Source organism: Bos mutus, chromosome 15 (assembly GCF_027580195.1).
Source record: "Bos mutus isolate GX-2022 chromosome 15, NWIPB_WYAK_1.1, whole genome shotgun sequence".
Taxonomy (NCBI): Eukaryota; Metazoa; Chordata; class Mammalia; order Artiodactyla; family Bovidae; genus Bos; species Bos mutus.
Genome location: NC_091631.1, coordinates 7860270 through 7872604, shown reverse-complemented (window position 1 = coordinate 7872604; position 12335 = coordinate 7860270). Strand labels below are relative to the sequence as shown.

The 12335-nt window shown below is 46.3% G+C and overlaps 1 protein-coding gene across 5 annotated transcripts in view; it reads left to right on the top strand.

The window, feature by feature from the left end:
• EXT2 (exostosin glycosyltransferase 2) overlaps window positions 1-12335 on the top strand; it is a 149621-nt gene that overhangs the window by 88676 nt on the left and 48610 nt on the right. For all 5 annotated transcript variants that reach the window (XM_070383523.1, XM_070383520.1, XM_070383521.1 and 2 more), the window contains one exon: window positions 7094-7283. In XM_070383523.1, coding sequence (XP_070239624.1) covers window positions 7094-7283 — 190 coding nt within the window. The remainder of the gene's footprint in view (window positions 1-7093; window positions 7284-12335) is intronic.

The window sequence follows — 12335 nt, the reverse complement described above, 5'->3', positions numbered from 1 at the left end:
AGTGTAGGTTGAGAGAGTCCTTTCGTTGATATTAGAATGTGTATTTTATAATCCTCCTGTAGTTCCAGCAAGACCCTTTCAGAATGGCTCTAGCAGTTTGCCCACCAGCTTCCTCCACTTTCTGTAGGTAGGTAACTTTGGCCAGGATGGTTTTGGTTAAGGCTCGCGTAGGACTCCCATGACCTTTCAACCAAGGAAGTAAAACAGGATTGCAGGAAGGGCCCAGACAACTTCCCTGTGTGTGAGCCTGCCCAAGGCACACCTAGTTAATTGAGTTGGAATCCCCTGCTTGAAGGAGAAGACCCCTTTGAACTGGTGGTGGGCTTTAAGCCTGATCTCCCAAGGCTTCTCTTTCAAGAGATCCTGCCACCCGAACCCACAAGTCCGTCTCGCTGGCTGGTCTGTTCGCTGTTAATTCATTCACCAGGCTGCTCCAGGATAAGAGATGCGATAGAACTTCTCGAAAGTGGGCGTGGTGATGTGACAGTTGTCATGGCTGTCGTGGATTAAGTTAACAGTCTGAGTTTCTCAGCTTCCCTGAAGAATGTTTGTTCTGAGTGAGGAGTGCAGTGGGGGGAGGGTGAGTGGTGGAGGAAGGAGGTATTTGGCCTCAACGCGCCGTGCACACACTCCTCCTCTGGTATCGCCTCCCATCTTGGAGTGAAGAGTTTCACCGAGCATACCGGAAAGTTCCTTGAGAGCCAGGGTTCCGGGCTGCAGCTGCGGTAGCGGGGCTCAGCCTTCTCCTCTGGCCCCTCTTTTGCTGGGTGCCTGGTTTCGTGCCCCATCGTGCCGTGATTGAGATTTAATCAGGCCGCCGAGTTAATTGCCAGTGCTGTTTGCCTTTTCCCTGGCAGAAGTCAGAGTCTTGAGTAAATTATGGAGGTTTAAATTTGCTTGATTTCCTGCAGAAAGTGGGGTCAGGAGGTCCCAGACTGTAGACACTCTCTTTGGTCAGCCAGCAGGGGGTCAGTCCTTAACGGTATTTCAGAGGTGACTAAACGCTGTTTTTGAAATGTCCTTCTCCAGTAAGTTTTTTTTTCCTCTGGGGGTTGGTCTGTTGACCTTACCCTGGCGGACTGGAGTGTCTGTATGAAGGCACGCACCCCGTTAAAGCTGCCTTTCTCCTCCCCATCACCGGGCTCCAAAGGCAAATGGAATCATGTTTGCGGACAGAGAGGCACCCAGCACAGAAGCCCAGCTGCAGATCAGCATTTCCTGTTTCTGACCTTTTGAGACACAATGTGAAGGTAGCCGTTGTTAATTTATCAGTAAAACAATACTCTGGACAAGAAAGCTTCAAAACAAATCAACAGAAAACCAATCATGAGACTTAAAAAGAAACTTCTGTCGAATGGGCTTTTCATGATGTGGCTTTAGTCTTGAGTCTGAGGTCCCTTGTCCGTGCTCCCCTCCCTCCCTCCTCCCGACCTTGGCCCTGGCAGAGTCTGCCCCTGGCCAGCGAGGAAGCAGGTCTCAGCACTTGCCACTCAGCTTGCCCTGTAGCTGTTTGATTAGCTCCGTCCCCTTCTCACCTCCTCCAGGAAGATGGAGGTGATTCTGTGGATCTTCTGGGCCCACGGGACTTGAGGACCTTGTTGTTTGCGTTATAATTTGTCTTTTTACCTAGCTGTCTTCCCTACCAGATTCTGAACTGTTTGAGGAGAAGGAATTTGTCTTTGCGTCTTTAACCCTATTCTTGGCTTATAGTTTATGCTCAGGAAATGTTGACTGAATGAATGAGCACCAAAAATCATACTGATGGAAAGATTGCTGAGCTGCTAATACTGTTGTTTTGGCAGATGAGAATATGAATTGGAGAGAGCTAGTTTTTTGTGTTTGCTTTCAACTACCATTCCTAGTTTCCCTGATAGCTCAGTTCATTCAGGGCTTCTCGGATAGCTCAGTTGGTAGAATCCGCCTGCAATGCAGGAGACCTTGGTTCAATTCCTGGGTCAGGAAGATTCCCTGGAGAAGGGACAGGCTGCCCACTCCAGTATTCTTGGGCTTCCCTTGTGGCTCAGCTGGTAAAGAATCTGCCCGCAATGCGGGAGACCTGAGTTCGATCCCTGGGTTGGGAAGATCCCCTGGAGCAGGGAAAGGCTACCCACTCCAGTGTTCTGGCCTGGAGAGTTCCGTGGACTGTATAGTCCACAGGGTCGCAGAGCCAGACACGACTGAGCGCCTTTGACTGTCACTTCACTTTCCGCATCCCTGGAGCTCTGTGTTGAGCCCTGGGCTGAGGGCGCATGTGCATCATCTGGAGGGAGGTGCTGTCAGGCTCTCCATTTTACAGGTGAGGAAGCTGAGAGTCACAGAGGAGGTTTTCCACACCACAGTAAATGTCAGCATCCAGGGTCACACTGTTTATTAAATATCCTAATACACTTCTTCAGAATACTTAGCACGATAAGATTGTGGATGCGTATTTTAAAATGAATGAACTAAGTTGGAAACCATTTCAGAGCTTTGATGTCACTCATTTGAATGTACATTAGCTGTTCACACCCATGCACAGAGAACAGAAAGAACACAATTTAGGCTTCATCATTTTTAACAAGTTTTTGTTGAGTCGCACCAAGCACTGTGCTAAGCGCTGAGTGTTAATAGCGGTTATGACTCTGGTTTTCATGACGCTTTCAGGATAGCTAAAATATAATGAATAGGACAGAAAAGAGAAAAACTTTGAAAATAAAAAGTGTATTTGGAGAGGAAGAAGAATCCAGGAGAATCCAGGTGAACCAGGACCCCAGAGCATGGTCAGGTGAAGGTAGAGAGGAAGAAGGGATTCATTTAAGATCCTAGTGCCTGGAAGATAGCTCATGATCACTTAGCCACCTCCCACCTGTTTTTGAGACCTGCGGAAAGTGAATCCCAGGGAAATTGCTGTTCCCATAAGACCATCTGTTGGCTTCCTTTATCGAGTGTTTCTATGTGTCAGGCACTTTACATTTATTAGCTTGTTACTGTTATTAACAGCATCTAGATTGTTAAGAAATAATAAGTAAGACATGTTAATAATTTAGTTATTGTGTTAAGTAACACTACCTAGAAAAGAGCCTCCCTCATAGCTCAGTGGTAAAGAATCTGCCTGTAGGGCGGAAGACCCGGGTTCGATTCCTGGGTCGGGAATAGCCCCTGGAGAAGGGAATGGCTACCCACTCCAGTATTCGTGCCTGGGAAATCCCATGGACAGAGGAGCCTGGTGCCCATGGTGTCACAAAGAGTATGACACAACTGAGCGACTAGCACTTGTACTTGTGCCTAGAAAAGTTGTAGTTTTAACGTGATCTTATAGATTCAGAAACTGAGGTGCAAGAGAGGTTAAGCGCTTTGCCCAGGCCACACAGCTGGTAAGTGAAGATCCTGGGTTCTGATTAAGGACATGTGATTCTAAAACTGACCTCCAATGTGCTGGCTCACTTTTTGAAGGCATTTGCGTCAATGTTGGTGGCATGTCCTATAGTAAAGCGTCAGGCTCGTAACACGGTAGACCCATGCTCAGCGGTTTCTGTGTCGCCTCCATGTTCATCTCAGCGCCTGCGTTTTATGGGAAAGCGTTGGCAAGATTTCAGAGCTTGTTGCGCTTCTTTACGTGCCCTGTCTCCCCCAGTATGCTGCCGTTTCTGCTTCTCCAGTCTTCAAGCCCTGTTGGCACACAAGTGAGCGGTGTGGAAAAATTGAGAGCCAAGACAAGTTACTGTCCGTTTCCCACCCATCCTTCATCTCCTCCCACATCCCATAACCATCCGCTTCCCGAAGGGAGCTGGCATACCGGATGAGACAGGATCTGCTGTCTTGCCAGAGACTTCGTTTCTTCTCCTGGCAGTGCTGTGAAACCAGAGCTGTGATGCCTTTCGGGGGGTTTAAATTCCAAGGGATTCATTTTCTGAAACCAAGCTTTGCATCTCTCAGGGAATTTTCCCCCTCTTTTGAATGTCATAGAGGCATGCGAGTGTGCTGGCGTTCCCCACTTCTCCCGAAGAACAGACCTCATTTTGTTGGAGGTTTAATAGTTTTTCCTCCTGTGTTAGAGGTGTATTTACCTTTTTAAATTTATGTGCTCCCTTTGTGTCAGTGTTATGTATTTGGTGTGTTTTTATTCCATGTACCCTGTGAAATCATAGTGTTTAGGTGGGCTCTTACTTATTGGCCCAGATTTGATCATCAAGAATCAAGAAAACCTTCAGCATTTCTCTTCTCTTCTCTTCTCAGAAAAGAGCTACAAGTAATAAGCTCTGGAGTTTCCCACAGTTCCAGAGTCTGTAAATGGTGATGCTTACCTCAAACTGGGGAAGGACCATGAAACACCACATCCTGGTGTTCTGGAGTCAGACAGCCTGGGCGCTTTCCTGCTCTGTCATGTATAGGTTATATGACCATGAACATCATTCACTATTTCTTCTTTCCTTTCTGGTCTGGTAAAGCAAATGAATAGACATCATTCACTATTTGTAATCCCACAGTTTCATCATCTGTAAAATGAGAGTGGTAGCCATCTATTTTGGGGTTGTCATGAGGCTCAAATGAGATAATATATGTACAGCACAGTGCCTCACAGTAAAGTCATTCAGTCTTTACTGAACTCTTTGGAACCCCATGGACTATACAGTCCATGGAATTCTCCAGGCCAGGATACTGGAGCAAGCAGGGATTGAACCCAGGTCTCCCACATTTCAGGCAGATTCTTTACCAGCTGAGCCAGAAGGGAAGCCCAAGAATACTGGAGTGGGTAGCCTATCCCTTCTCCATCAGATCTTCCTGACCCAGGAATCGAACTGGTGTCTCCTGCATTGCAAGCAGATTCTTAACCAACTGAGCTGTCAGGGAAACCAAAGTACTTAGTAAATCTTGACTATTTTGATATCACATATTAAATTATTTTACATACTTCTTTAAAAACATTTTTTGCTTTTCCATTTAAAATGGTGATTTTCAAGCACACGAGTTTTGTGTTGGGAGGGGTTGATGAGTGGGCTGGGTTGGTGAGGGCAGAGAGACCACGAACCTTGGTGATTAACTGTGACTTAGTAGCACAGGGCTACTTCCTGACTTCCGTTTCCATACAAGTCAGGAAACCGATGAGTAAGATAGGAGTAGAAAATGAAAAGGTGTTCCTGCAAAGGTGATCGGATGCAGGGTGGAAACACGAAGATCCAGGCCCGTCCTAAAACCACAGCTTAATGCCCAAGAGTGATATTGTGGAAACAAAAAGTCAGCCTTAGGAGGATAGTCTTTCCTGTGGTGTCTCTTGGTTGTGAAATCTTAATTATGGCCTGTTGTGGACATTTTGGCGTTAATATCCTGATGACATTAGGACTCCAGGAATCCCATTCGGTCTCCTGGAGTTCCCATCCATGTGCATTCCATGTGCGTGTGTGCCTTTCCTGCCCCACACTGTCACATCTGGCAAACAGCTGCTGTCATATACGTGGTGATGGCTGTCCGTCAGTGATATGGATGGGGTTGATGGGGGAAACCTTGGAGATCCCAGAGTATGAAAAGACTAAGGAGCGTGAGCAGCCAGAATAACAGGCCATTTCATATTCAGCCTCCTCCTGGTGAAGCTGAAGTTAGGTCCTAAAGTTAGGCTTTTCATGTAAAAGCACGTGAATGTAAATGTAACTCATGCCACTGAAATGTACACTTAAGTTTGAAATGGCAGGTTTTGTGTTATATTTTACCAGTTTTTAAAATTTAGCAGTGTAATATACCAAAGCCATTGCATACCTTAAATAGATGCATTGTTTAGTACATAAATTATTGGGCTTCCCCTGTGGCTCAGCTGGTAAAGAATCTGCCTGCAATGTGGAAGACCTGGTTCAGTCCCTGGGTTGGGAAGATCCCCTGGAGAAGGGATAGCTTACCCAATCTAGTATCCTGGCCTGGAGAATTCCATGGACTGTACAGTCCATGGGGTCGCAAAGAGTTGGACACAGCTGAGCAACTAAACCACCACCCCTCTGCTTCTTCTATTGTCTCTGTTTTCTCTGACTTCTTGTGTTTCTTTTTGTTCATTTGTTTTCTATTGTTCATGCTGAAGATGTTCTTGAAATGTCTGATTCTAGGATCTGTGGAAGCTCTAAAAAGCTGATCAAAAGCTTTTTGTTTAAGAGAAGCTTGTTACCTGGAGGGCTTTGCTGTGAGGTGATGGGGCCTCGCTGTAAGGTGATGCGGCCTCCCTGTGAGGTGATGGGGCCTCCCTGTAAGGTGATGCGGCCTCCCTGTAAGGTGGTGGAGTGGCAAGTAAACCACATGGCTGCTAGTGTTTGGGTCGCTAGAAGGGGAGGAAGCTGTAGAGCTCATCATTCAAAATTTAGGCTCTAACTGCATTTTCCTCTCTTCAGTACCTATGTTTCCATGTCTAGAGCTTTAGGTTTTTCAGAGAATCAACCTCCCTTCTGTAGCGTGGGTAAGGAAGAAGCGTGGTTTTCTGGCTGAGTGGGCAGGTGGTGGGAACGCTTGTGCCCTGAGCCTGTTGCTGCTCCTTGCACGTATTTCAGCTGTTCCTCCTGTGTTCGCCCTCCTCCTCTTACCTCGTGAGGCCCGCCGAGCACAGCCCCTGGGCCGTTGTGGGGCTGACAGTGGGACTTGGTTGCCTTGTTGTCTCGCCACCGCCTTTGTAGCACTTGGGTTGCAGCTCTCAGCCTTCTGCTCCGTCACCACTTCTCCAGCCCCTTTCAGTCTTTCAGAAGCATGTTGCTGCTGCTCATCAGCTGCTGTCTCTGTTCCCATTTCATCGTCTGGGTAGATTTATATTTTTTAATCTATTAATTGCCGTTTTAGTGGGTTTGGGGAGGGAATGGAGATAAACGCATGTGTTTAATCTGCCATGTTTAACTAGACATCTCCTCTTAGCTGCAAAGATTCTCTGGTTCTTTTTTTAAGGGTATCAGAGCCAAACTCAGTTAAAGAGCATCAGTGCAGATTTTGAGGTGGGGAAGACTTTGAACAGTTGCTTGCCTCTTGGATTGGTCATGGTAGAAACTACATCGAGTCTCCCGTGTTGCGGTTTATTGGTCATGCTGAGAAGGAGACCAGCACCATTGTTACTAGATCCTTCTCTGACCCACATTAATCTGTTCTCTTGCAGAAGTGGGGCAGTGTGAGCAACCCTCTCTTCCTCCCCCTCATCCCCCCACAATCTCAAGGTTTCACGGCCATCGTCCTCACCTACGACCGAGTGGAGAGCCTCTTCCGGGTCATCACCGAAGTGTCCAAGGTGCCCAGCCTATCCAAGCTGCTGGTCGTCTGGAACAATCAGAATAAAAACCCTCCTGAAGGTAAGACGAGCGGAGAGACGGTGTGTCCAGGAAAGGCCCGGTTTGGACGTTTTGTGTTCGTCTCAATGGGATCGAGTTTTTTTGATGGACAAATGATTTGCAGCCTTTGTCTTAAATGAACTTTCCTGCTTTGTCAACAGTAATGCCATTCCTGAGGCAGCATGACCCTGGTTTTCTCAGTCATCTTGTTCTTGTTCTAGGGTGGCCGGTTTAACTCTTAGCCCATGGCATGCTCTGTAGCCACAAGTGTTTGAGGGCTTAGGAATCAATAGGATCAAAGGCCATCAGCCTTGGGAAAACAGATCTCAGCTTCCCTCAACCCTCTCAGCTGATTTGTTTACATGAAAAGTCAGTTTAAAAGGCATTAGTTTTCTCCTTCCTTATCTCGGCTCTGATACTGTGCTCTTCTTCAAAAAGGACGGCCTCACCTCTGATGGGCAGAGTCAGCAAAGTGCGCCCTCCCAGGCTTGAATCAGCTCCTTAAAGTGACCCCTCACTGGAAGTTCCCACCAGCTCATCCGTAATCACTCTGTCCCTTGCCTTGGCCACCCCTGTAATCTGCTGACTGGCAGCTCGGGCTGAGCCTGTTTGATTCATTGGATTTGTTTTTAATTCAGGACGCATAATGTACGTTCCACCTGCATTTCGTTTCTCATTCAGTCCGTCTATTATGGATCCTAATCCCAGGGACTTCAAAGCCCCTGCCCTTTATAGCCTATTAAAGCCAGGAAGTTTCTGATGGATTAGAGCAAGGAATGAGTTTGAAGTTTGTAATGTGCACCACTATCACCGATAAGGTCTAGTTTATTGCCTGACAGTAGTATCTGCACTTTTTATGGCTGTTCCCGTTTAATTGGTTATCCTGAAGTCGGGATAGTCAACCTTGGAAAACCCAGTAGTAGATCCCTAGTCTAGGCTGGGAGAAGAATATACTTCTGTCTGTGAGGCAAATCAGGATTTAAATGCCCTCTTGAGACTTTAAAATTTTTTCCTTGGTGGGACTTTTGTTCTCTGCATCAGTACTTGCTTTTTAGATTCAGGGGGCCACAGTTTAGTAAACAAAGTAGCTCTTTTACGTGAAGGCCCATAGTACGCCCTGAGGCACACGGCGTTTATCGTTGTTGCTATTCTCATCTTTTGTGCCGGGTTGTTTTCCTCCCAACATTCTTGGATTTTTTTTTGTTTGTTTGACTCTCAATAAAGGGGACAGAAAAGGGTAGAAGAAAAAGAGGATGTTGGCACCTTCTCAGAGGGAGAGAGGATGAAACTGACGGGAAGGGGGAGGAGGAGGAGGCCGAGGGGACAGAACGGGACAGCAGGGAGGCTCTTCAGAGCCCCAGGTCCACCCAGAGTGAGTGGATCGGAGGCACTGGATTGCTCATCTGAGTCTTCATTCATAAAGGATGGGTTGTGTTTCAGAAGGAAGGCTGTGTGTCCCTTGTTGGAGCTGGAACAGCTGTGTGTCGTATCTGCAGTCACCCTGCTGCATGCCGAGGCCACCAGCTTCCAGGGCGGGAGCACCCCAGCTGCACCCCACCCTCCTGCCCAGACAGGCAGTGCTGCTGCTAAATGCAGAAGAGACGTCTCCTTAGAAACCCGGGTTAGCCACTTTGGGCATAAGGTGACTTATTTAATGTGACTTTGAGTCACTTCTTTGGAGCAAGTATCACTGCAAACTGTGAGAAAAGAGAAATAGTTTTCTTCCTTCTTGGTCTAAGGTCCTGCCTACATTGCTGTCACTAAAAGCAAGAGCACAAACCTAGGTTCTGGAGTTGGGTGTTTAGTTTTAATTTTTGGTACACCCTACCAAAGTGTAGTGGTGAATGTCATGACCAAGAGTGTAGTTTATTTTTGAAATATTTTGGCTCTAGAGAGGAAAGAGCCCTCAACTGATGAGGCCCAAATTTTGACACATTCAAGGGCCGGACCAGCTTTTTTTCTAACAGTGGTTTTTAGGTCAGGGCTCTGGTTCTGGCGTTGTGGTTGTTTGGGGAGAACATGAACTGTGTTTAATCTTCTGTGGGGTGTTTGTTCAGTTGGTAAATGGGGCTGTCAGCTCTGGCCCTCGTGCCAGCAAAGGCATCTGATTTTTCATGTACGGCATTAGTAACATATATATTTTTTAAAAGACAAGTCCAAGGCTTTGAAATATTAGAGGCAAAAGTGATGTTTTTCACTTTCTCTACATTTACTAAAATAAATATTGTGGTTAACATGTCTGCTGCTGGGAGGATTAGTGTAGGCAGAAATCCCTCCCCTCTACTTTTTTTTTTTTTTCACTCTCCAACCCAACCAAATAGTATTTTCTTTTTGGTTACATTTAAGTCTAAATTGCTGGGTTTGAAGTTTAAGTAAATACTTAGACTAGGCAATAGAAATTTCCAGCGAGCTTTCGTCACGTTGGTTTTGAGCTCTGTCAGACGAAAGAGGCGAGCCACTGCCCTCCTCCGACCTCAGCTTTTCAGTTTCCCGGCTTGATGGATATAGAGGTTGTTAGGCTTGGCCCCTGGCCTCAGCCTGAAGGAAGCTGTTACATCGTACATTTCAGATAGGTTTAACTCAGCCTTCTGTTTTAACTGATTTCAGTTTTTAAATTTGAATTGATCTCAGGGAACTCCCCTATGGCCACCCCAGCTTCGGGTTGCTACTTCCACAGTTCTTAATAGGCAGGATGGGATTGGCTGAGCGTTGCAGGGCGGTCTGTCGGGATGGAGGCCATCGAGAAGCAGAAGCAGGAGTGCCCTTCCTTCCAGCTGAATTCAGGGACCGTGGGGAGTGAGGGTCTGGGGACCCGCTGTTCACCAGGCAGGTTGAGGACTTCTGGAGGGAGCTCAAGATTTGTACAGAGATAACCTGATGGTTGATTTTGTGAATCTGTGGTTGTGTTTGACAGTGATCCCCAGGATGGACTTGGGGTCATCGTCGGACAACCTGAACATTTCGTAGTACCTTTGCCAAGTTGGAGAATTCTCCTAGCTCACATGGCTCCTGGCATCCAACTTGGAGAAAACTGTTAATCAATACATGTTTTTTAAAAAATCCTTAACACAAGGAGTTCTTTTTCTCCAAGTTGGACTAAAGCTCAGAACTGTAAAGTTATCAGGTCAGTTGGCTCAGCTGTTTGTTTTTCATAAATTTGGCAATGTTTTTGAGAAATCTTATTTTTCAGACTACTTTGTGTGAATGGAAGGTGACATTTCTGTTTTGCCGGCTATAGATTTGCAGGATGAGACACAAGCTGCAATTCATGCAGTTCCATTTAGAGGTTAAAAGAATAAGGAAAAGACCCCACCTGGGCCAAGCAGTGGTGGAAGGACCCGCGGTTTCTAGCTGTGACACTGTTTCCTTCCGCTTGCTAAGGAGTCACCCCCTGTTCTTCTGTCTACACCGCTTCAAAATGTCAGAGGCAAAGTGAAGTTTGTAAGACTTTACAAGAATCCATTTGTGAAGATGCCTGGGTAAGGAAGATCTCCTGGAGGAAGAAAATAGCAGCCTATTCCCGTATTCTTTCCTGAAAAATCTCATGGACAGAGGAGCCTGGCGGGCAACAGTCCAAAGGACTGCAAAGAGTCAGACATGACTGAACCACTACGCACATCTGTGAAAATGAGAATGATACAGTGTTGTTACAACATGTATCGTGTACCTTTTATATCCAAGGAATGGGAACCGTGCTGAGTGCTTTACACGTATTGTCTCTACTGCTTATAACAAAACTGAAAGAAGCTGATATTATCCCCATTTACAAAAGTGAAACTCAGATTAACTGAGTAATTTGCCCTAGGGCTCCCCTGGTGGCTCTAACAGTAAAGAATTCGCCGGCAATGCAAAGACCCGGGTTCAATCCCTGGGTTCGGAAGATCCACTGGAGAAGTGCATGGCAGCCCACTCCAATATTGTTGCCTGGAGCATTCCATGGACAGAGGAGCCTGGTGGGCTACAGCCCATAGCATCACACAGAGCCGGACACGACTCAACGACTAACACGCACACGTCAGAGGTCTGCAGAAATGAACACAAGTCTCTCTGGATCCAAGCTCATGCTCTATGCCCCGAGCCCCACTGTGTCTATTCAGATTGCTGTTTAGCAGCAAGGAGATCATGCTTTGTCAGGTCTCTGATTTGGGATTATGCAGATCAACCAGGTTCTTATCAGGGTCTCGAAGAGAGGCAGAAAAATAAATCTTATTCTTTTGAAAGTACTAACGGAAAGAAAAATACAAGTCTTCTGTTCTTTCTCACTTATGTTTTTCTTTCCTACCTTGTATTCCTGTCCTTTTTTTTTTTTTTCCAAACTGTATCAAAATCCTATATCAGAATTATCTTCTTTAAGGCAGGGAGTAATTATAATGCTTCTTTGGCTAGCCACTTTCTTGTTCCCGTGTTCCACAGAAGGGATACAAAAGCCCAAGGAAGTTGGATCCCCTCCTTAGAGGCCTGTTCTATTTGAAGCTGTGAAAACAAGCAACTGGGAGTTCTACTTGGAGTCCTTCCTTGTGGTCACAGTGGTTCATAGGGAGCTGGACCGTTGAGATGGAGACTTCTTTTACCAAAGCTGCCTTTGGCTCTCCAGGCCCAACTCAGGACAGGAAAAGGTAATCACCTTTCCAAGAAAGCCACGATTCATTCTACATTTCCATCTGTACCCATTTAGCTTTCCTCACTTGCTGAAACTTCCCTATCAAAGACCTTATCAAGGAAGGTTGTTTTTAGACATTGTCTTGAGTAATTTTCTGGCTACACATAGGAAAAGAATGTGGAAAACTCTCTGTTGAAGATGTGGTGCACACTCCCTGGGTGAGAGGGACTCTCATCCAGGGTCGAGAACATTGACACGTCACGCAAGCAGCTCACCTGTTTTCTAGCCTCTTTCTGTATTGCAGAAAGAGAGGCTGTTTGTTGCCTTGTGAAATTTCCTTGGCAAGAGTTCCATGTTTCTTGCCAACGGAACTGTTGGCAAGTTAGGTTTTTTCAGTTCTAGAGGATTAATGGCAGGGTTTCCGCTAGTCTCAAAGTGAACTTTGAAGATAAAAGCTGAGGACATGCCACTAG